This window comes from Hemibagrus wyckioides, linkage group LG06 (assembly GCF_019097595.1).
Source record: "Hemibagrus wyckioides isolate EC202008001 linkage group LG06, SWU_Hwy_1.0, whole genome shotgun sequence".
Taxonomy (NCBI): domain Eukaryota; kingdom Metazoa; phylum Chordata; class Actinopteri; order Siluriformes; family Bagridae; genus Hemibagrus; species Hemibagrus wyckioides.
In genome coordinates, this window is record NC_080715.1 from 10,664,390 (window position 1) to 10,688,477 (window position 24,088).

General features: G+C 39.6%; 1 protein-coding gene and 1 long non-coding RNA gene across 6 annotated transcripts in view; one reads left to right on the plus strand and one right to left on the minus strand.

Annotated features, from left to right (window-relative positions):
- Positions 1–3,044: 3,044 nt before the first annotated feature.
- obsl1b (obscurin like cytoskeletal adaptor 1b) overlaps positions 3,045–24,088 on the minus strand; it is a 40,154-nt gene continuing 19,110 nt past the window's right edge. For all 5 annotated transcript variants that reach the window (XM_058391701.1, XM_058391699.1, XM_058391698.1 and 2 more), the window contains 16 exons: positions 21,999–22,274; positions 17,712–17,987; positions 17,351–17,626; positions 16,974–17,249; positions 16,600–16,866; positions 16,132–16,398; positions 15,535–15,804; positions 14,527–14,793; positions 12,552–12,818; positions 10,264–10,376; positions 9,862–10,015; positions 9,050–9,211; positions 8,752–8,856; positions 8,408–8,674; positions 4,463–4,733; positions 3,045–3,185 (listed from right to left, as the gene is read on the minus strand). In XM_058391701.1, the coding sequence (XP_058247684.1) occupies positions 3,182–3,185; positions 4,463–4,733; positions 8,408–8,674; positions 8,752–8,856; positions 9,050–9,211; positions 9,862–10,015; positions 10,264–10,376; positions 12,552–12,818; positions 14,527–14,793; positions 15,535–15,804; positions 16,132–16,398; positions 16,600–16,866; positions 16,974–17,249; positions 17,351–17,626; positions 17,712–17,987; positions 21,999–22,274 (3,518 nt within the window). In that variant the 3' untranslated portion in view covers positions 3,045–3,181. The remainder of the gene's footprint in view (positions 3,186–4,462; positions 4,734–8,407; positions 8,675–8,751; positions 8,857–9,049; positions 9,212–9,861; positions 10,016–10,263; positions 10,377–12,551; positions 12,819–14,526; positions 14,794–15,534; positions 15,805–16,131; positions 16,399–16,599; positions 16,867–16,973; positions 17,250–17,350; positions 17,627–17,711; positions 17,988–21,998; positions 22,275–24,088) is intronic.
- LOC131354266 (uncharacterized) lies at positions 8,570–11,149 on the plus strand. Its single transcript, XR_009204728.1, has 3 exons — positions 8,570–8,692; positions 8,765–8,908; positions 9,749–11,149. It is a non-coding gene; the product is annotated as an uncharacterized LOC131354266 (long non-coding RNA).

A 24,088-nucleotide genomic window follows, 5' to 3' on the forward strand; every position in this document is an offset into this window, starting at 1 on the left:
TTAGTGTTGGACGTGCAGCTTTCTCTGCCTAGCAATGCCAATGAATGTGGACATGTCAAGCTTACTTTAGCACTATAAGATGGACTTTTTTGCAAGTGGTGATGCTGTGACATTTTGGCGATATGTTCAGATGAGATAATCAAGAGAAGGCAGCAGGAATTTTTCGATGATGGTGGTGACAATGATGATGATTCAGCTGTTTGTAAAATTGGTGTCCTTTTTTTTTTTTTAATTGCATTTTGTACAGGCATGATTATGGTAGGGCCATGCTGATTTTCTCTACTTCTGATGATGAGTGTAGTGCTGCACCGAGAGAGAGAAAGGCGAGAGATAATCTGGCCTAAAGGTTTGAGTCATGATTCATTTTGACAACTGGTTTGTTTCTTCTTTTATCTGTATTTGAACCTGGCCTCATATTTTCTCCTTGTTATTAAAACAATGCATCAGATCTCCAAATTAATCTAGATTTGATATATTTATGACATCATACTATCCCTTAGACAAGCAGATCGGTACTAACTCTGGATAAGAAATATTTCACATATTAAAAGGACAAAGAAAAGAAGAAGACAAACATTCTAGTGGCTAAGACTCCAGGTGCAGCAGCCTGCTGATCTGCATGTTTCTTTCTTTTTTCTCTCTAAAATGTTTTGTTTCGCTGGCGAGGATGTCGAGTCCTCTCTCAATGCATATGGTGTCGATACGGTGTCGAAATGTAACCGAATCCCATGTCTGACGTGGTACATTCCTAAAGGTCTCATCAATCTCATAGATCCCTTACACTGGTATGAACCAGCTCTTATTTATATATAACAGGTTTTGTTGGTGTCCACTTTACATAACAAGTCTGCGCTTTATTTTTCCTGATATCTTTATAACCCAGGAACGGTGGCTAATATAATCAAGCACTTAGGTGTTTTTTTTTTTTTTTTTTTAATTAAGTAGCAATCCATGATAGTTTTGAGCTCCTAAAATGTTGTTTGGTGTCTCTCAAAGCTTGCTCTGTCCTCTGGTACTGTCCGTTTGGGAGACACTGGTGTGTTTTGATATGTGAATCTTCTGCTGTATAAATGTAATAAGCAGCATCTGCTGAAGCAGCAGTGGCTTTTTCCGGCACAGCACCATCACCGATACCGTCTCAGAGTAAAACGCGCAGCCAAGTCGTAATCAGAAGGAGGACAGTATATGTGGTCCTGTGTGGATAAAACATTTTAGAATTCAGCCTAGATGATAAATTAGTGAATCAGCCCTTCTAAACCACTATACAGATGCTCATCAGGGTATAACAGACAGTATCCACCCTATAAATGTAAGGGAAGCAGGAGCAGTGGTATAAAATCTGACCTCTTGTCTAGATTGACCCTGTCAAGGTGCACTGTATATCAGCAGTCCTGTTTCAACATTCTTTAGAAGATTAACACTCAAGCCAAGCTTTTCAGTGATGTTTTAGAAGAAATGGCTCCCCCTGCAGTTCGGTTATATGCAGTGTTTTATGATTTTATCACTACAGTTGTATGAGTCATGAGTCACAATGCAAGCAAAACTGATTTGTAATCAGTCATGCACTCGGTCATATGAGTAATTAGTAACTGAACTAATGGCGCTTTTCTTTTCTGCCCTCGTTCTAATGTTAATGTTTTTTTTTTTTTTTTGTTTGTTTTTGTTTTTTGGGAAGAGCTTACATGTAAAAAAATTAACATAAAACTCCAGTCAGGAATAGGTGCTAGATGCAGTTGACTTAATTAAACTACTAAGGCATAATGTTTTCCTATTCACTCTGGCAGTAACTTCTGAATTCATGCTGATGCAGCCCTCTAGTGCTCTGTAGTCATTTCCTGATCTGAGTTTTAAGTGTCTGTTTATTTTCATATGCTCGACTACATGAGTAACACAATGTATATAGACATTTATTTAACATGTATACCCTCTGCCTTTTTCATTTCTTATGCTGTACTGCCCCCCCTCTTTACTACATTTAAACAAACACCACAACTTGTCCCACACCTCTGTATGTCTGGTAATTTGTGTAGGTCAAACCAAATTCAGCATTAATGGGTAGAGATGGTCTTTTATTTTCTCTCTTGTTTTGTGATTTGGAAATAGGAAACCCTAAAAGTTTAAATTAAGTCGGCTGTAACCTAGTCTTGAAATATTTTGTAATTATTAATTGTATTTTACTGTACTGAATGAGATATATCATAAATGAAACTGATGGAAAAAAAAAAGTTTGTGGGTTTGTTCAGTGTGTAGCAAGGTGAGCCAAAAAAACAGAAGACAAACACAACCAGATGATTGATTGGTAAAGATTATTTTATTATTTATTTATATGTAAAGCAAAGAAACGGGACCATTGCTGACTACAAGAAACGTTTAAAACATACGGATGATGCAACAGGTCATACTATTCGAGAAAACAATTCTATTCGTCTGTGACATGGGTTTCTTCCTAGTATTGATTTAGTAGGTAGTTCTGACTTGCTATCAATATTCTAGCAATCAGTATTCAGCCTTCATATGATAACCTTTTGGCCCTGTGCTTTTATTTTATTTTTTTTCACACCTATGTAAACTTGTACCTCCCAATATCGCTTTAATTCGCATTCCACAAACATTCATTTAGAAAAGGTATCTATACAAAGGACAATGTACATAAATGTAAAATAATTCAACAATTACTTCTCAACCGATTTTTAGTATTAGCTCCCGAGACAAATTAGACAGATTAGAAGTTCTTCATTATCTTATTACATCGTGCACCAGGAATAACGAACCTTAGCATAAAACCAGATGGTCGGTTGTTGGCTAAATCTGACGTCCTTTGTCCAAATAGAGCGCAGCTTTGACGCTCCCATTTTCCAAGGTGATTAATTATACCTCCCCTAGCCTTAAATAAGAGTGTCATCATGCTTGTCAAAGAAATCGAGATTATGTTCTGTTTGGAAATGAAAGACAAAAAGGCAAATTCAGAGCCTGGCCAACAACTGAGGATTTGGTGTAATGTTCAATTCCATTCATCCATGTGTGCAACAACTTTTTTATTTTTTCCCCCAAGTAGTTAATCATGAATTAGTGATGAATTGTCAACAAAAGAAAAGTAGTATTAAATTTATAATAGCTCCGTTAAAAAAAAAAAACTCCCTGCTTGCTTACTATTGCGGAAATCGTCCGTTTCAGGCAAGGATTATCTGTAAAGGGGAGAAGACACATTATAAAAAGTCAATTTGATAAAGATTCTGCTTTGATTGATGCCACTTAATACCAGTCTGGCTATACTGAGTTCTTAAAATACCTACACTCACTGTCCACTTTATTAGGAACACCTGTACGGCCGCGTGCGGTTATTTAATCTTGGCAAGCAATCACGCAGATACAGGTCTCGAATCAATTCAGTTCATGATCACACAATCATCAGAATGAAGAGAAAGTGTGGTCTCTATGACACTGGCATGGATGTTGGAACTGGAAGGCTTGATTTGAGTGTTTCAGAAACTGCTGAGATGGTGTGAAAAACACTGAATGAGTGATAGTTCTGTGGGTAGAAATACCTTGTTGATAAGACGGGTCAGATTGTTTGTAGGAGTTTCTATATTCTTTCTAGTAGCTCCAATCATTCTTTACAACTGTGGTAAGCAGATATGCATCTTGGAGTGCACTACAAACCTTGATGTGAATGGGTTACAACAGAAAGACTCATAAGGTTTCACTCCTGTATGCCACAAACAAGAATCTGAGGTTATCCTGTGCAAAGACTCATTAACGCTAGTCAGCTAAAGAATAGAAAAGGTGTTTTTCTTTTTTTTTTTTCATAATCTTTAACCATCCATTTTTTTCTCACTCTGACCTCGCATCATTAAGGCGTTTCCACCCACAGAACAGTTGCTTACTCAGTGGTGGTGTGTGATCAGCAGTTTCTGAAGTTCTCATAAGCTAAAAAAAAAACATCCATGCTATGATCATAGTCACAGAGAACATTTTTTTCTTCATTCTGATGTGAACATTAACTGAAACTCTTGACCTGTGTCTGCATGATTGATTTGATTTATTTATTTATTTATTTGCATTGTGTTGTTGCCACATGATTGGCTGATTAGACGACTGCATGACTGTGCAGTTGTATAGGTGTTCCTAATCAAATGGTCATGAGTGTGTATATCTGTATAAGATAATGTATCTGAATGGGCCAACTTGTAGCAGAAGTGTGTCCGGTGCTAGTTGCAACCGAATGGTTTGCTGTGTATTCAAATCCATTTCGTTGTAAATTTCTATTTAACATGTTTATTTGAAGACTCAAAAGAAAAATGCACACAAGTCCATCAAAGGAGGCTGAAACTAGTTTTCTCTTCATGATCATATTCTAAACATAAAGCATATGTTCGGAATATGCTTCCAGATCGAATTTTATAATACTAAAAGTCTTGATATGTGCTTCTTTTTTCCTCAAGATCTACCAAACTGGACTTACTTTTTGACATGCAGGTTTGCTGTGCTTTTGGCCTTTCCTGAATCAAACATCACAACACCATTCATGTCCTCTGACGTGTGCTTCAGGGTGAGCTTGTACACTGTCTCCATTTTCTCCAGGAGAACTTTGGGCCCAGGTTTCAGCACGTCCCCATTCAGAGTCCATATGGGTGATTTCAGCAAAGGCACAGAGACCTCGCACACGAAACACGCTTCCTCTGGAGCCGACACCTCCACATCCTGCAGCTCCTGCACTATCGAGATCAGCTGGGCTGATACAGGCACAAGCAAACATTAATTATCATTTCCATCAAAGTCACAGTGGCTTTGTCACTTGTATTCATTCATTTATCTTCAACCACTTCATCACAATATCACTTTATTTGTGTATAAAATAGACAAGGGTTGCACCAGCATTCTCCTTTTGCATTTGTTTCATAATTTATGATCTTGTTATGAGATCATATCTTTAAATTTCACAAAAAGTTGACCATCATGATAGATCTGCTGTACAAGCTATTGGCAGGGCAGTCCATTAATGTTTCAAGGTCTCAGTAAATTTTTCCAGCCAAACAATATCCACACAAAAATATCTGAAACTAGCTCAAACATAGGCAGTATATGACAGAATGGTCACAACATAGTTTGTACATTCATAAATCTAAAAAAAAAAAAAACCAAACCAAAAATCTCTCAAATTTTGTTTAAAAACTGTGACCATGGCAACACATATGTCTGTCTGTCTGTCTGTCTGTCTGTCTGTCTGTCTGTCTGTCCGTCCGTCCGTCCGTCCGTCCGTCCTTCCTTCCTTCCTTCCTTCCTTCCTTCCTTCCTCCCTCCCTCCCTCCCTCCCTCCCTCCCTCCCTCCCTTCCTTCCTTCCTTCCTTCCTTCCTTCGGATCATTTTTATTGTTTATGCCACTTTGACAAAAATGAAGGTGCCCAAAAGCTACTCCTATTATATTATAAGTAACATGTATTTACATATGGCTTATTGCCATAAAGCAAACCATCTGATAAGCTATTTTGTGTGAATTAAAAAGAAAAAATCAGTTATTATGGTCAGATTGCATTCATTCACATCGATTCTGTTTTTTATCATCTGTAACGTACAAATCCCCTGGCACATACCCTGATGGCACCCTGATTTGATATTAAAGGCAATATTAATTTTGAAAACAGAGACCTGATTTTGTATTGAACTTTCTGTTGAAATAATAGTATTTTTATGGCATTCATATGCATGTGCACTGGGAAATCTTAAGCGATACTTATGAGCAATACTACAAAACACCACCTGCACTAATAAGAAATGTCTACAGCTCACTCGTCCTGTATCTTCATACAGTAGGATAGATTCATTCAGCGGTTTGACTTTGGCAGCATCGTAGCTTTATTCCTGACGAATCCCCAGCAGCTTCCAAGTTGAATGGATCTGCCATGTGTTTTCTTTATCCTTTATCCAAACTACTTTAATTTCAGCTTATAGATTTAAGTTAATATAATGCTTCTATGTATGTGCTTGGTGCTAGCTGTGTGTGAAATCAGTCGATGAACGGTTGTATTAAACTGTATGATGTGGAAGAGTATGAAATGTCTGGGTAGGCATACTTAAACAAACCACAAATCTATATATTCTATATATTTTTACATGTTCTATATCTATATATTTGATCCCTTTCATTTTAATTAAAAAAAAAACAGTGACCATTCCATGTAACGTCATCATTTTGGCAGAAAAAGGAAGGAAACCATAACTTGAATGGCCAGGCTGTGTTGGCAATTTGTTATTGCTAGTTGTGTCTAGGTAACTCGTTTAATCGATCGTAGCTTGCTAATTTAATAAAGACGTATTAGCATAACTTAGGCTTGCTCAATAAACATATTGTTTTCATCGCTTTGTATTAATGTATATATACATATACAGCTCTGGAAAAAAATTAGAGACCAGTGCAAAATAATCAGTTTCTTATGTTTTTTTCTTCCAGGTTCATGTATTGGTGAGATAAACATTTTTGTTTCATTTTTTGTGAACTGCTGACGATATTTCTCCTAAATTCAGAATATAACTCTTGTTATTTAGAGTGTATATTTAAAGGAAATGACAACACATCAGAATAACCCAAGATCATGCAGTATTTGCAGAGCTTTAATAACTCAAATAAAACAAAATGTGGACAAATTGAGTTAATGCTTTGGCTAAATAACATTAAGAAATCAGTATTTGGTGTAACCCTGATTTGCATGTGTTTTGGCTCCATGGTGTCCACCAGTTTTTCACATTGCTGTTGGGGAACTTCATACCACTCTTTGCAAAAAAGCAAACAGCTCAGGTTTGCTTGATGGTTTGTGATCATCCATCTTCCTCTTGATGACATTCCAGAGGTTTTCAATTCTGGAGATTGGGCAGTGGTCTCTTTATTTTTCCAGAGCTGTATGTATATATATATATGTATATGTATGTACACCTATTTGTGGGTAATCAAATTTAGCATGTATACATGAGCTGGAAGATATATAAATATTATATAAATATATAATATTTGCACTTTACAGCCAAGGACCGTCAGCTAATGTGTAACATATCTAGTTTAGTTTAATGCTTGCTAATGTCTTGTAAAGTTAAGCTTTTACCTCACATTAACATGTTGCTAGCAGTTTTGTTTGTTTTTAAAAATGTATTTCTGTTCTTTCTTTCTGTATTTGTTGCTTCAAAATATTTTCCACCACAAAGCCTGTTGAATTGCAGTCCATTTATATATTTATATTTATATTTATATTTATATTTATATTTATATTTATATTTATATTTATAATCTTTACTGCATATGTCTGTATTGTTTTTATGTGTACAGAATCCGGGGTTTATTTATTTAATTATTTATTTCTTTTATTTCAAAAAAGGTACTCTGAAGTGCACTGTGTACAAGCTACAACTGTGTAAAGCATATAGGCATTTTCTCTATTTTTGTGATAAGAAACTTTTTTGGTGATAAGAAACTAATTATTAACATCTCACATATGGGTTATCTTTGTTTATTTGAAACTGGTATATGTCTTTGGCTTACTTATTGATTTTACTGCGATAATGCTTTATTAGCACACCATACAATAAAACGTTTTCCGTTAGTTTTAACGTGCCTCTCAAACAGGCACATTTGGGAACCTTGACATTAGACACTAGAGGGCAGCACTGAGCTCTTATACACATGCTATATGGCCAAAAGTATGTGGACACCTGACCATCACGCCCATATGTGGACCTTCCCCAAACTGTCCTTACAAAGTTGGAATGACACAATAGTATAAAATGTCTTTGTTTGCTGTAGCATTACAATTTTCCTTCAGTTGGAGTGACCCAAACTTGTTCCTGCATGACAAATATGAGGTCCATGAAAACATGATTTGTCAGAGTGGAGGAGTTTTCTGCACAGAGCCCTGACCTCATTTTCTCTGAACACATTTCCACAATGAACTGGAATATTGTCTGCACACCAGATCTCCTCATCTGACATCAGTGCCTGGCCTGACTAATGCTCTTGTTGCTGAATGAAAACAAATCCCCACAGCCACGCTCCAGCAACTAGGACTAAGCCTTCCCAAAGGACTGGAGGTTATTATAACAGCAAAGGGGGGGATTAAATCTAGAATAGGATGCTCAACATGCACATGGGTATGATGGTTAGGTGTACACAATTTCTGACCACATTATTTATTTATATATTTATTTGTTTTGGATTTACATTTTTCAGTTGTTGAATTAAGATCATTCTTTATTTGTCCCACTGTAGGGAAAATTGAATTAATGTTAATGAGTATCTTGCAGCATAAATATATATTTAACTTTCCGCCTTGAATTGCTAATAGAGGCACTCAATTTATTTCATTATTTTTTTTTTTAACACCACTGCTCCCTGAGTATGTAAATTGACCACTGACTTTCTCACCTTCCACAGTGAGTCTTGCTGAGGAAGTGTTTTCTCCGACCTGGACGCTGTACATGCCTGCATCCTCCAGGGCGACCTCCTGTATAACAAGTTTGCGATAGCAACCTTCACTGCAGATCTCAAAGCGCTCTGAGGGCAGAATCACATTGCGGCCTTTATACCAGCGAATGCTGCAGCGTGGGTTGGACACGGTGCAGTCCAGTAAGACCCGAGTGTTTTCCAGAGCTGTTTTGTCTTCCAGCGGCTTTACGATGTTCACAGGAAGTTCTGCAAGAATATAACCTTGTAAGATCTAAAGACACTGATACCTCTGACAACTCTGACAAGGAAAATAACATACTTACTCTCCACCTCTAGGTAAGCTATAGACTCAACATTCTTGGCAACAAACTTGATTTCTCCTGAATCCTCTTCCTTGACATTGCACATAAGAAGGAAGTGCTTGGTGCCTGTGTAACAGGAATAAATATGACTGGAACTACAGGAATCTTATTGCATCAGGTAAATTTTCTTGATCATGTTAAATAGCTTTGAAATATTTTGCATAAATTACACATTGATCAAACCAAGTAAATGAAGTCTTTTATTAAAGAGACGGTATTTTCTGGGGTATGATTTAATGCAGAACTGAACAGTTTATACCTTCCTGACGGATCTTGATGGTGCTAGTAGGTTTGATTCTCTCTCTATTCTTAAACCACTCGCCAGGTACATCATCCAGAGACACCTCACACATAAACACAGCATTCTGGTCTTCTTGAATGTCCAAGTCTTCAAGACTGTGTAACACTTCCAGGTCTCTCTCTATTCCAAGAATATATATACACAACTGCAGCCACTGCATTATATGTACACACAAATCCTAATCTCATAATCTATAAAGCTGAATATAAAAATGGTATTGCTGCAAACATAAGAAAGAAGCATCTCCAAGGGAAATAACCCAGGTTCCAATTGCCATGATAAGCCTGTAAACACAATACAATACAGTGGGTGGGTATCATGTGTCTTAAAACCCACATGGACAAAAAGTTCACACAATGCAACAAACTAGTTTATTGGGGCTGTTTAGTATGCACAAAGGAGAATGAAGATATTTTTAACAAACAGCAGACATTAGTAGTCCCACCGTCCATTGGAGCACAAGCTAGGAGTAATCAGAAGACTACACCACTGTGCTGAAAATGGGCCAAAGTCATCTTAGTCTAAAGGTAAATGTGAAAGAACTAGAACTTTAAAGAAAGATGGTGATATAAAATATTTCTGGTGTCACCACTGGTATTTCCAACTTGCTCTTAAGTTAATGTGGGACCAGTGCTAACACTCGTATTTTTCCTGCAGGTGGCAGTGTTGTACTGAAAGACAGTGGGCAGTGCATCTACAGCATGAAGTGTTCACACACCAGCGTGCAGCAGTGTTACAGTTTTATGACTGTCAAGATGTTCTTTCCTTACCGTAAACTTCCACAGAGCAGGAAGTGGTGGCATCTCCGGCATCGCATACATATAATCCAGAATCTCCAAGCTCACATCTCACAATCTGCAGGAAGCACTTCCTCCCCATGGAGTAGATACGATGATTCTTCCCTGGCTTAAGTTCTTCTCCATTCTATTTCAGACAAGACCACCACTAAATTTCAGGCTATCAAAATATTTAATCCTATTTATGACATGTTATTTTTATGAAAGTGAAATGTAACGTATGTAATCATATGTGGTTAAGTAATATGTGTTTATAAGGATAATGCATCATTAGCTCATCAAATACTATTACTACTACTGATGCTACTAATAATGATGGCATGTAAAAAATAATTGTGAAAGTCTTTTATTTATGTAATTCTGCAGCTTTCTTACCTTTGTCCACTTAATAGTGACATTGTATTTGGACACCTCACACTCCAGTGTGGCTCCTGTACCCTCTGGGAAAGTCCTATCCTCCAGCTTTTTCAAAATGGACACCGGTGTTTCTGAACAAATTGAGTGGAAAATGGTTTTTAATTGTAAAGAAAAAACAAAACAAAAATAAAACAGCACACACGAAGAAATGAAGGTCCAGTTTCCTCTAAGTTACTTATGGTAAAAAGTAGCTTAGCAGTTATGGTGCTGTACTGGTGACTTTAAACGCCCGGATCACCAGAGAGCCACTCCTGGGACCTGGAATAAGAGTCATAACCCTCATCTGCCAAGCTATGTGGATTGGATTCTCGCTAAGTCTTTCACCTAGGCAGAATCCAATCCACATAGCTTGGCAGATAGATGTTAGGGCTCTTTCTTTGAATTGAAGCAAATATAATTATTTAAAGAGTTCATAGTTTATTTGATCTAATATTAGAGCGACGCATTGCTTTTCACAGTTTTTTAGGTTGAAGTTTTTCCCCCTGACATTTAATAAACATTTGATTAGATATAACCAGCATATAGAATACTTGGTGTACATTTATTGACTGTAGCATTATATTCTTTTGCCACAAACAAATGAATTATTAGAAATATGCAAATAAACTACACTGATCATAACTTTATGACCACCTGTGTTGGTCCCCCTTTTGCTGCCCTGACCCATCCTGCACTGTATATTCTGACACCTTTCTATCAGAACCAGCATTAACTTCTTCAGCAATTTGAGCAACGGTAGTTCGACTGTTGGATCGGATCACACGGGCCAGGCTTCTTTCCTCACAAGAATCAGTGAGCCTTGGCCGCCCATGACCCTGTCGCCGGTTCACCACTGTTCCTTCCATGGACCACTTTTGCTAGATACTGACCACTGCAGACCGGGAACACCCCACAAGAGCTGCAGTTGTGGAGATGCTCTGATCCAGTGGTCTTCGTTAAATTCACTCAAATCCTTACGCTTGTCCATTTCTCCTGCTTCTAACACATCAGCTTTCAGGACAAAATGTTCACTTGCTGCCTAATATATCCCACCCACTAACAGGTGCCATGATGAGGAGATCATCAGTCTTATTCACTTCACCTGTCACTGCTCATAATGTTATGCCTGATCAGTGTCTCATGAGATCAACACCATAGTATAATATAAAGTATTCCCATGCTGTATTTTTCTGTGCTCTACTATTTTACAAATGGAGTGACACATATAATGAAATGTGACCTGAGTGTATATAGCAATGATGCATTAATTAAACCATGCATAAAATTCCTTTTCACTAGGTATGACGTTTCAGTGTTGAGCCAGTTAAATATAGTTAAATGTAGACTGGACTTCCTATTTACATACCGTTATACCTGTGCAGACATGCATGGGGCAAACAGATTGCCTTAGGCTGACCTCCATTGCTCTTTTCAAGTGCTTAAGAGCAGATAATGCTAATCCAGTCTGTAGTATAATGATGGACTGAATGTAACCAGACTTAACTTGGCAGTAGTCAGGTATGCACAGAGATCGCTTTGTTGTAGTGGCATTTTCAATCTATTGTCATCCTCAGTGACAGCTCATAGACTCCAACAGATAATCCCTATTGAGTGACTTGGCATAGAAGAGATTACTTTACATACTACCAACGTATGCTTGATGAATGCTTGAAAAGTTTCAGTAGCTGCACTCTGGCCATGTGATCAGGGGCTTTTTATATGTGTAAGTTGATATGAAGCAAGAGCCAAGCTGAAAGCCGTTAATCCATTCCATTGTGCTGCCATCACTGTCTGAAATGTAACCATCTTGCATCATGTTGACTTGCATCATGCCTCAGCATCCTAACGCTTACTGTGAGTGACCAACTCACAGCTGAAATCCACCCCTTATAAGTTAATTGCTGTGAGAAGTCTTGTTACAGTTTGTGGCAAATGGACTATTTCCGGCCATCAGTTTACCATGCAGCACATTCAGTATTTGGTTTTTAAAATATTATTGTAGGTTTATTGTAAATACTGTTTGATGGACAGTGGCTTCTTTTATCACAGTTGTGGAGTCTGTGTCCTGCCTAATGCTGACTCGGGAGTAACACTTGACTAAGGTCAGCTGCAATGATTTATTTTAGCTGTCAAAATGTACCAGTACAGTACAGTATTGGAAATAGGAAATCTTTCAGAAAGTTTAAAGTTATAAGGCAGTTTTTTGCTGAAAGCACTGGGTTATGCCACCCCCACATAAAGGCTTTTGTTGTAATCAGTGTATTTACCTTTAACTGTAAGTCTGGCAGATGATTTTGCATTTTCGGTGGAGAACGTATAGGTCCCTGTGTCCTCCAGTGACAGGTTGGCTATTGTCAGGCTGTGCACGTTGCCTTTGGTAGTCATGCGGCAGTGGTTGTTGCTTTTGAGCCGATTTCCGTCCTTCAGCCACGTGCCCTCTACGTTGCTGTGCGTCAGCTCCACCTCAAAGGATGCTGTCTCACGCTCAAAGGTTTGGATCTCACTCAGGCCTTTCCGTATTTTAACCTTTCGTGCTACATGCGTATGAAACAGTAGTGATAAAAAGTCACAAACACGTATACTTTGTTAAAAGATCATTTTTCTTGAAGGATGGAATTAGAAAAAGAATTAGTAGAAGTTGAATCCACATGCTTGGATTCTTTGCCCAGCATTGTATTGAATCTCAAGTTCCAGGGTATGGCGACATATTTTGAAGTATTTCGAAAACAGACAGGCATTCCCTCTGGAAAAAAACTGGTTTATTTTTAATGGTTGGTAACACCACCCTAGATTTTGAAGGCCAGTGCATATATTTAGCTGCTATGAAAAGAGATCCAAATTCGTATGAGGTGCCAATGACAGGCAAAGCACTGACATTTCCCTACCACGTACCCATTTATACAGCACCACTAGTAAAAAAACAAAAAAAACATTACATTTAGTATTTAAACTGTTGAATGCATCAATTCCTTGAGGATTATCTCCTCACAAAATAGTTCATGATTAATACAATGAAACCTTTCCTAAATGGGTAAACTTGCTCCAAATTTAGCATCTTAGTTTATTGCTTTGAACAGGGGTATTGGTATTAAACATAATTTAGCTGGTTTTGATTGCAATTCTTGCAGAGAACACATGAAAAGTTATTAATTCATTGTGGAAGACTAAATGAAATGAGTGACAAAGAATAATATTTTATATTTGTTGGGGCTGAATTTTTAAAATCATAAAGGCAGCTTATTTTGGGGAAAAACAGTCATACATTTTAGCACAGCTTTATTTGGGGATCCTTCATGAAACTATATCCTTTAGGTTTGAAATCACTCCCACACTAACCATTTAATTTATAGACTGTTCAATGCAGGGGAAGCTAAGGGAGACACTGGAAAGAATTCAGACAACATTTGAGGGTATATAAGAAATGTGTCATTGTGACTTGCTTAAATTGTGAATTGAAACCAAATATACAGAACTACTGAGAGGGAGTCACTGTGGTACATCACTAGGAAGTACCTCTTGCTTAAGTTTTATGTCTGAATTTGTGTGTGCTCTGGTATTCATCCTGAGAAATTGATAGAAATGCTGTGCATTATATTACTTTAGTGTGCAGTCAGTGTCCATTGGTTGTATACCAGATTTATAGTGCACTATATGTAATAATATAATGTACTATCCAATCAGTATGATGATCCAAATTAGATAGTCCTAAAAATGCCAGAACTCATCCAAATAGGACACAATGTGGTGTATAGTGAACAAATTCAAACACTGCATTAGAAGCAATGACTTTATATTTTCATGTAGCCTAGGCCTTTTCATTACTGCAAATTTAGCGGATGTTGGAAATAGTGAATAGAACTGAACTCTCTATGTTAATATTGACATTTTCACAGCCAATTCAAAGAGATTAAAAAGCCAACCACAAGCCGACCTTTCTCTAGCCCTCAATCCGGTTCTCATTTGACCTGCTTAATTGAATTATCATGGGCCTCTGATCTTATGTCAATACAGAAGAGTGCTCCCTGGGAATCGTCTGTCGCTCAGCTGTTTCTGACTGTCAAGCTGTGGAACAGGCGTCACCGATGTGGCTCTCATATTACTCTTACTCAGTTAATTGAATTGATACAAAGAAAACAACAACAGCAACAAGGGCTCAATGTCAAAGCGGTGTTGCCAGCAACGACAGTAAACAAAGAATAGCAACATATAGTGAGATAAAGACAGCAGCATGTGCAGACTCACGGTCCACGCTGAGACTGGCTTGTGTGCGGTCATGAAGTGTTTCACAGCTGTAAGTCCCACGATCGGAAAGGGCCAGATTGTGGATTGTGAGTGTACATTTTCGGCCACTTTGCTTCAGGGAGAACTTCGGTCCTGGGTGTATGACCACACCTTGTCTCATCCACTGAACCTCTCCACATTCCAGGCTCAGGTCCACCTCGAGGGTTGCCTCCCCAAATTCTTCTGCCACCACTGACTCCATTTTCTTAGTGAACAGCACCTGTTTCTCTGTACACAGTCAGTCTGAAATTGGTCATCATTGTCTAGAGATGTTTTGAAAACAGACTTTACCTTAAAGGTAGGCTATAATACAAACCTTTTCTTGCATATGTCTGCTATACTATATAACTTGTGTCCTTAGTGCTATGCACAGGAGAATGGCCACTTGCCTCTGTCAGTTACCAGTGGAATTCTAACTGGAGAAGCTGCTAAGTGCCAACCATTATAGGCACCTTTTCAACAAACACATCTGAAGGGGCCATTATTTATTGCAAATATGTTGCCATGGCAGTAAAGACCTGTCCAAGCACTCAAAGAATGTATTCAATGTCCCAGTTTCACACGTTTCATAAGTGTAATGGAAAAGTTTGGCCTGTGCTCGTCAAAGATAATTCAAGAACATTTTGAAAGAAACTTGATTATAATATAGAAATATACTTAGAATTTACTACTTTTAGGAAATATAATTGTTGCCTTTTGACTGCTCCCTGTTTATGGTCTCCACAGTGGATCATCTGATCTACATATTTGATTTTGGCACAAGTTTTACATCGGATACCCTTCCTGACGTAACTCTCCCATTTTATCTGGGCTGGGGACCTGCACTGAGAGTTAACCACTCAATGGCTGGGTTGCTTCCCAGCCTGCGAATCAAACCCTAGCCATGGCGGTGAAGGCGCAGGATATTGCTGCTGTACCACCAGGGACCCTTTACAAAATATAATTAATTAATAATAAATAATATCCCACCTTGTACCCGGAGGACTGCTTTGGACTTCACTCCTTCAGCTTCCGCTGTCAGCTTGCAGCTGTCTGATGCTTGGCAGTTTCTGATATACAGCATGTGGCACAGTCCATTACTTGAGATTTTAAACCTTTCATTTGATGTAATGGGCCAGCCATTCATACACCAGACCATCTTTGCATCTTCTGGGGACACTACACACTTAAATGTTGCATCTTCTCCTTCCATTACGGTTATGTTGTGCAGCTCAGCAATAAACTCCACAATACGAGGGGCTTAAAATGACCAGAGAAGAGATTATTGAACAGTTAAGATAAAGTTGAGAAACATATATAAGTAAAAACCAATCATGTGTAATTAAACAAGAAATATAGTTTAACTCTACATGTGCAGAAACTATTGACTCAACAGTAGACCATTCATTTAGGTTTTAGAGAGGCTTCCATGTGGAATAGGAAGAAGTTTTACAGTCTAATTGTCACTAGAATAAATCCTCCTCTCGAGCTCAATATTATCTGTCAGTGTTGAAATATTGAGCTAGGCTTTATTTCTAGTGGTGTTCTGAACATGAAGAACACATATCTTCAGTGACATTCACTTACTTTGAACTACTACTGTTGCACATGTTCTCTCATCCTTTGATTCACATGTATATTCTCCTGCATCATCATCTGATAGGTTGTATATTGTGAGGCTTCTTTCTTGCCCATCAGCCCGTATTCTAAAATGTCGGTTCGGTGTGATTTCTTGGTTGCTTTTCAGCCACTGGACATCTCCTTTGGATGTCTGGAGTTCACATCTCAGGATAGCATCTTTACCTTTGAGCCCTACTACATTTTGCAGTGGCTTGGAAAACTTTACCTTCATAGCTAAAAGAAAATAATATAAATATATTGTTAGTCTTTCTAGGGAGCTAACTAGCTGTATATTACAAAGGGTTGTTCAGTAAAGGATAAATCAAACATTGCCCTATTATACACTCCTGTTCCAGACATAATACAGATCAAAGTAATTGTGTTGCCTGAGCACTCAAAATGTTCAGTGACAAGGTAACACTTAATTTAATTTACCTTTGACTTGGACACTGAAATGAGCTTTGTCTGTGCCCACATCACACTCATATTCTCCAGCATCTGATTTTTTAAGATTGTTTATAGTGAGATAGTGAGTACGTCCATCACTTGTGGCATGAAAACGATGATCACTGATTGTTTTGCCTTCCTTGCTCCATTGGACAGAACCATTATCTCTGTTCACCACAGCACACAGTGTCACACTTTCTTCTTCATGGGCAGCAATGTTTATCTCTTCTTTTTTGATGAACTTGAATGGTGGCTCTATTAAACCGAGAATGATAATTAGAGATTATAAATGGTGTATGCAGTGTTCTTTCAAATTTATTATATTCCATTAACCATATTAAAACTAGTCATGGTTAGCTTGCCTTGAACTGTCACCATGACGTTCATTTTGTCATCTATGGCATCACATACGTATTCTCCTGAGTCGGACACTTGAAGGTTTGAGAGCACTATTTTTCTCATAGTGCCTCTTCTTTCGATATGGGTTCGGGCATCTGGTTGTAGTACTCTCCCATCACAGAGCCACTGAACAGTGGCATTCTCTCGAGACACTTCACATTCAAGGATCAGCTCGTTTCCAGCAACAAGTGAGTAGTGTTCTGGGGCCCTAGCTTTACCTAAAATATACACTGGTATCTCTAAAAAGAACACAAAAATAGGATTTAGTTTATGCCTAATAGTTTAAGTTTAATGTATTCATCAACAGTAACATGTGACTGAAACTTCTAATAGTTTCTACCTTGCACTGTGACATTAAAGACAATCTTATCATCCTTCGCATTGCACATGTATTCACCACTATCTCCTATCTCTGCATTTAAGATGATCAGAGATCTGAATGCCCCTTGTTCTTCAAATGTGAAGTGATCATTAGCCACAATTCTGTTGTTGTCCTTGTACCAGCAGACTACACCATTTGCTCTGGAAAGTTCACACTTGAGCACAATGGCGTCTGACACTGAAAAGTGCCTGTCTGTTATCATATCACTTTTTTGCAGAAATCTGAGTGGTGGCTCTGCAAAAAAGAATAAAACAAATTACTGGGACATGGTCATTAAGAAAGCTAGTTTGCTGTTGCTACTTTCAGACAAGAAACCTACCATTTATTTTCACACTGAAATCCATGACATCATCTTTGGCATCACACAAGTATTGCCCCGTGTCTCCAAGCCTTGATGAGTGAATTGTTAACTGTCGAGTACTGCCATCCTCAGTTATGGTTATATTAGCGTTTTCCTCAATCTCTTCTCCATTCTTCTTCCAGATGACTTCTGCATTTGATCTAGACACCTGACAGTCAAGCACTATGGTTTCTCCAACAAATCTTTCAACTTCGTAGGCCATCTTCCATGGCCGAATAAATCGCACTGGGGGTTCTGCACAAACAGAAGATGTCATTTAAGTATCAGCTGTATAACGATTGTAGTGACAAATAAAAAGTAACCTGTAATATCAGCTACACTACAATGTCTGTGGACACCTGACTATCACACCATTATGTTCTTTTTACATCCCAATCCAGATTTAGTCCCCACTTCGCTGTTATAATAAAAACTTTTAGTGAGGCTTGGCACTGATGTCACTTGAGGAGACCTGGGGTGCAGTTGCATTCCAGTCAATCACAAAGGTGTTCAGTGGTGCTGAAGTCAGGCCTCTGTGCAGGGCACTTGAGTTCTTCCACTCGAGCTTTGGCAATCCATGATCACACTTTGTGCACAGGGGCATTGTCATGCTGGAAAATGTTTTCACTAGGCCCCTTCGTTCTATTGAAGGGAAATTGCAATTCTACAGCATACAGTAACATCCTGCACATTTGTGTGCTTCCAACGTTGTGGCAACACTTTTGGGTATGGTATGGTATGGTCAGGTGTCCAAAACATTTGGCTATATAGTGTGTGATTTTTTTCAGTCTCTCCAGTTGATAGTTACAGTGAGGGAAAAAATTATTTGATCCCCTGCTGATTTTGTACGTTTGCCCACTGACAAAGAAATAACAAATTTGATTCATTTGCATTTTATTGAGTGAAATAAGTATTTGACCCCTTTGCAAAACATGACTTAGTACTTGGTGGCAAACCCTTGTTGGCAATCACAGACGTCAGACATTTCTTGTAGTTGGCCACCAGGTTTGCACACATCTCACATCTCAAGGAATTTGGGCCCACTCCTCTTTGCAGATCCTCTCCAAGTCATTTGTGGCTGACCCTTCAGCTCCCTCCACAGACTTTCTATGGGATTAAGGTCTGGAGACTGGCTGGGCCACTACAGGACCTTAATGTGCTTCTTTTTGAACCACTCCTTTGTTGCCTTGGCCGTGTGTTTTGGGTCATTGTCAGGCTGGAATATCCATCCACGACCCATTTTCAATGCCCTGGCTGAGGGAAGGAGCTTCTCATCCAAGATTTAACGGTACATGGCCCCGTCCATCGTCCCTTTGATGCGGTGCAGTTGTCCTGTCACCTGGGGATGGTGTACTTGGGGTCATAGGCAGCATTCCTCCTCCTACAAACACGGTGAGTTGAGTTGATGCCAAAGAGCTGGATTTCAGTCTCATTTGACCACAACACCTTCACCCAGTTCTCCTCTGAATCATTCAGATGTTCACTGGCAAACTTCAGATGAGCCTGTACATGTGCTTTCTTTAGCAGGGGGACCTTGCGGGTGCTACTGGATTTCAGTCTTTCACGGCGTAGTGTGTTACCAATTGTTTTCTTGGTGACTATGGTCCCAGCTGCCTTGGGATCATTGACAAAATCCTCCAGTGTAATTCTGGGCTGATTCCTTGCCGTTCTCATGATCATTGAAACTCCATGAGGTGAGATCTTGCATGGAGCCCCAGACCGAGGATGACTGACAGTCTGTGTTTCTTCCATTTGGGAATAATCACACCAACTGTGGTCACCTTCTCACCAAGCTGCTTGGCAATGGTCTTGTAGCTCATTCCAGCCTTGTGTAGGTCTATGTAACGTCCGGGACCCCCGGCCTATGCAGAGTTCGAACCCGGACGCCCGTGGTGTGTGTGCACACGCCAGCACACGGTGGAATGAGACCCATTCGCAGGATTCAGCGAAGTGCTGCTTTTATTACATTTAAGACACGACATAGGGAAACAAACGTAACACAAGACACGGCGTGGTTTACAAAACAAAACGAGAACAAAACCTAGATCTTAATTTGGGCATGGAACTTAACAAACAAAACCCAGACAAAAACCACGATACAGGTAACAATCATGGACAAGGACACAAACACAAGGATCCCTATTTATAGTAACAGACATTAGGGCTAATGGGATACAGGTGACACAATCACGACTAGAACAATAGGAAAGGCTTAACACAAAGAAGCAGGCTTTCAGGGTTCACCTGCCTGTGTGCAATCCAGGACGAGTCGTCAGCTGCCCGAAGGTCTATTAGAGCCTCTACTGATACCCCGTCGACCCTGGTCACATATCTCTATGGATTTTCTGACAGACCTCCCAGTGTCACAAGGTTTTACCACAATCCTGGTAATCATCAACCGGTTAAGGCCTGTAAGTTGATTCCCCTCAAAGGTTTACCCACAGCCATGGAGACTGCCCAAGCTGTCTTTAATCACGTTTTCTGTAATTATGGCCTTCCTGAAGACATCGTCTCAGATCGTGGTACTCAGTTTACTTACCGAGTGTGGTCTGCTTTTTGTACACAACTAGGGATCAATGTCAGCCTTAGTTCAGGTTACCATCCCCAGTCAAATGGACAAGCTGAATGGCTTAATCAAGAGCTGGGGAGATTTTTGAGGACATATTGTCACCAAGAACAGCACCGATGGAGTGAGTTCCTTCCCTGGGCTGAATATGCGCAGAACTCGTTGCGCCATTCCTCCACCGGCTTAACACCGTTCCAATGTGTCCTGGGTTATCAACCCCCACTGTTTCCCTGGTCAGGAATACCCTCGGAGGTACCCGCCATCGACGACTGGCCGAGGCGTAGCCAAGCTGTATGGGAAAGGGCTCATGTGTGTCTCCAGAGAGCTATTCGACATCAAGAACTACAAGCCAACCGTCACAGACGTCCCCATCCAGCCTACCAAGTGGGACAAAAGGTGTGGCTCTCCACTCGTAACCTGAGACTAAAACTTCCCTGCCAAAAGCTCAGCCCCAAGTACATCGGCCCGTTTCGGCTTATTCGTCAGGTAAACCCAGTGTCCTTCCGTCTCGAACTACCCGCATCATATCGCATCTCCCCCACTTTCCATGTATCTCTGCTCAAACCCTTCCACGAACCACAATCATCTAGCTCTGCTGCCAGTGTGCCACCCCCTCCGCTAGACATCCCTCTAGACATCTCCCTCGCTTATCGGGTGCAATCCATCCTCAACTCCCTTCGGCGAGGTGGCCACCTCCAGTACCTGGTCGATTGGGAAGGATATGGCCCTGAGGCGCACTTTTGTGTCAATGCCCAGGACATTCTTGATCCCTCGCTCATGGAGGAGTTTCACCTCAGATTCCCAAACCGGCCAGCTGCTCACCCAAGGGGACGCCCACGGCATAGAACACCTGGAGGTGTTCCTAGGGGGGGGGTTCTGTAGCAGCGTATGCAGAACCCGTACACCAGAGGGAGCCCTCGACTGAGTTTTAACATTGTGTGCTTATTTCTGGTGTTTCTAGGCTATTTAAACAGCATGCTGCCTTTGTTCTACGCGAAGTATCATTTCCTCTTTAGAGTGCGTACCAAGCCTTTATTCTCTGTATTAAGATTGCTCTGTGTATGATCCTTGCCTTCCCTAGTTGACTACGAGTTCTGGTTTTTTGGTTTTGGTTTTGGTTTTCCCAGTGTGTTTGATTTTCCGGTTCTGATCTATTGCCTGCCTATTTTGTTACGTCTTTTGCCTGCCGTTTTCTAATAAAGATCTGCATTATGGATTCTGATCCTGCTGCCTTGAGTGCATGCTTACAGTCTACAGTTTTGTCCCTGACATCCATGGACAGCTCTTTGGTCTTGGCCATGATGGAAAGTTTGGAATCTGAGTGATTGCTTCCTTCTGTGGACAGGTGTCTTTCATACAGGTAACAAGCTGAGATTAGGAGCACTCCCCGAGAGTGCTCCTACTGTAATCTCAGCTCCTTACCTGTATAAAAGACACCTGGGAGCCAGAAATCTTTCTGATTGATAGGGGATCAAATACTTATTTCACTCATTAAAATGCAAATCAATGTAGAACTTTTCTGAAATGCATTTTTTTGGATTTTTTTGTTGTTATTCTGCCTCTCACTGTTCAAATACACCTACCATTAAAATTACAGACTGATCATTTCTTTGTCAGTGGGCAAACGTACAAAATCAGCAGAGGATCAAATAATTTTTTCCCTCACTGTATATAGTTATATAGTATATATATCACAGCACCTGCAATATTTACGAAGAATGTCACTGAGTCGTCAACTGTGTCACACACATATTCTGCAGAATCACCGACTGTTGTCTCTGGTATAATGAGTCTTCTGTACACTCCATCAACTTCAAGAATTAGGTTGTTGTTTTCTTCTACCTCAAGCCCATTTCGATACCAGCGCACGGAAGCATTGGCTCTGGAAATTTCACAACTCAGCACCATCCTCTCTGACATTTGCTGGCAAAGTTCCATTTGGGACTGGCTTGGGGAAACTATGCGTACTGGGGGTTCTGCAAAAACACAAATATGGAGGTCAGTGCCTGATGCAATAAATAGAAATTTTATTTAAATGGATCTATAACAGGTCTAAACAGATGTAATAGAATACAAGTAATGGTGTTACATATTCATTACATATACATTTAGACTCTAAAACTGAACTATATATATGTACTTTTTGACACATTTTTAAAAGACAGAATTAAGAATAGTTACTTTAACTTTAACCTTTCCAAGTGCAGTATGGAACAATATCTAGATATAGATGAAACAGCACAATTTGTACCATGCACCTTTTTAGAATGTTTTCTCTATAACTTATAGTTTTATGTATTGTCAGAGAAGTTATCAGGCTTGGGACAACTGACAATGCCATCAGAAATCACATATAGATTCCATAAGAAGTTGAAGATGACTGATTTAATGTCTGTTGGAAAATGTTGTAGAGTGTCACTTCATTAGCAAGGGTAGAGTCTCAGTTAATGGGAGAGATGGAAAGATACAGCCTAAATATAGTCTGCCTTATAGTACTGCTCCTGAATTCCCAAAAAAAGCTAGGCCTCAACTAGGTCTGGAGATGCTCACTACTGTCACAGGACCTTGCAGTTTGAGTATGTTCTGAGGGGCTGTAGTTTTTTTGGTTTATTTAATGAGTTTCAAGGTAGATCTACCTGGCAGCTTTCTGGTTTCTCTATTAGTTTCTGCCAAAGACTTGGTGAAAATGAGAAGGGCTTTTACTCCCGTTGTAGATCAGAGATGATGAGCCTAAGAGAACCATGTATAAGTCTAAATTATAGAGGCAGTTGTAAGAGGCTGTGACTGGCAGGCTGTCAGTGTCTGTCAAGTAGGTAACCCAGGCACATGATAGTGGATGCCAGTGGTGAGGGATGTCTTCAGATTTGGAGGGCTCCCCTCATTCATTTGAGAGGTATATGAGAGCCAGAAGGTCTGCAGGAAAAGCAGTTTCAAAACAAAGCTCATGAGTTTGTTGAGGCCATTACAAATGTTCAGTGCATCTGAAGAGGGACATCGTCCATGCACCAGTGCTTCTGGGCACACTTTGTGTAGTTATACCAGAAATCTTTTTATTTTGGAGTCCATTAATATGTCTGAGGTGGTTAAAAGTCTTCATAGTGACAAGAATGCAGGATCGATATTTGGCCACAGTTGAAGGTACTGGTCAAGGTTGGGGTTGTGAGTTTAATATGCCTCTTCAATGTTGAAAACATTTGGGAATGCAAACTGCTATGGTGGTCTACTGATAAAAAAAAAAGTGACCACAGTGTTTCAACTGTAGGGGATTCACCCTCCTCAGCTTCTCCAGGAAGTCAATGCTGAAGATATGGAGAGGAAACTCTATGGGATAGTTGTTCAGGAGGAACAATCCATCTTCCATCCAAACTGTGGAGCTTTGTGGGGGGTCATGGGATTATCTGATCTAGTATACAAGTGTTTTGTGGATTTCATAAAGTGTACCTCCTATATTGTGGGAGGAACTGAAGAAGTGCAGTGTATCTTGGCATAGGTTGCAGAGTGTTTTTTGTGCAGTCCTGTCTCCATGTGAATGTATTGAGTTGTTTCCTTTTTTGGCATTAAGTTGTATTTCTTTGCTATTTAATGCTTGGCATTATGTTGGTAACCATCTTGACTGCTATTTTGGCAAGGGTGTCTCTTGTCTCCACACCTGTTTGTCATTTTCATGGATAAGATATCAAGATACTGGCAATTTTGGAGAGGTGACTTTTATTTCAATGACTATTATGTGCCAATCATGTTCTGTTGGCACAAATCACAGTTGGCCTTCGATAAACACCTCAGTGTTTCC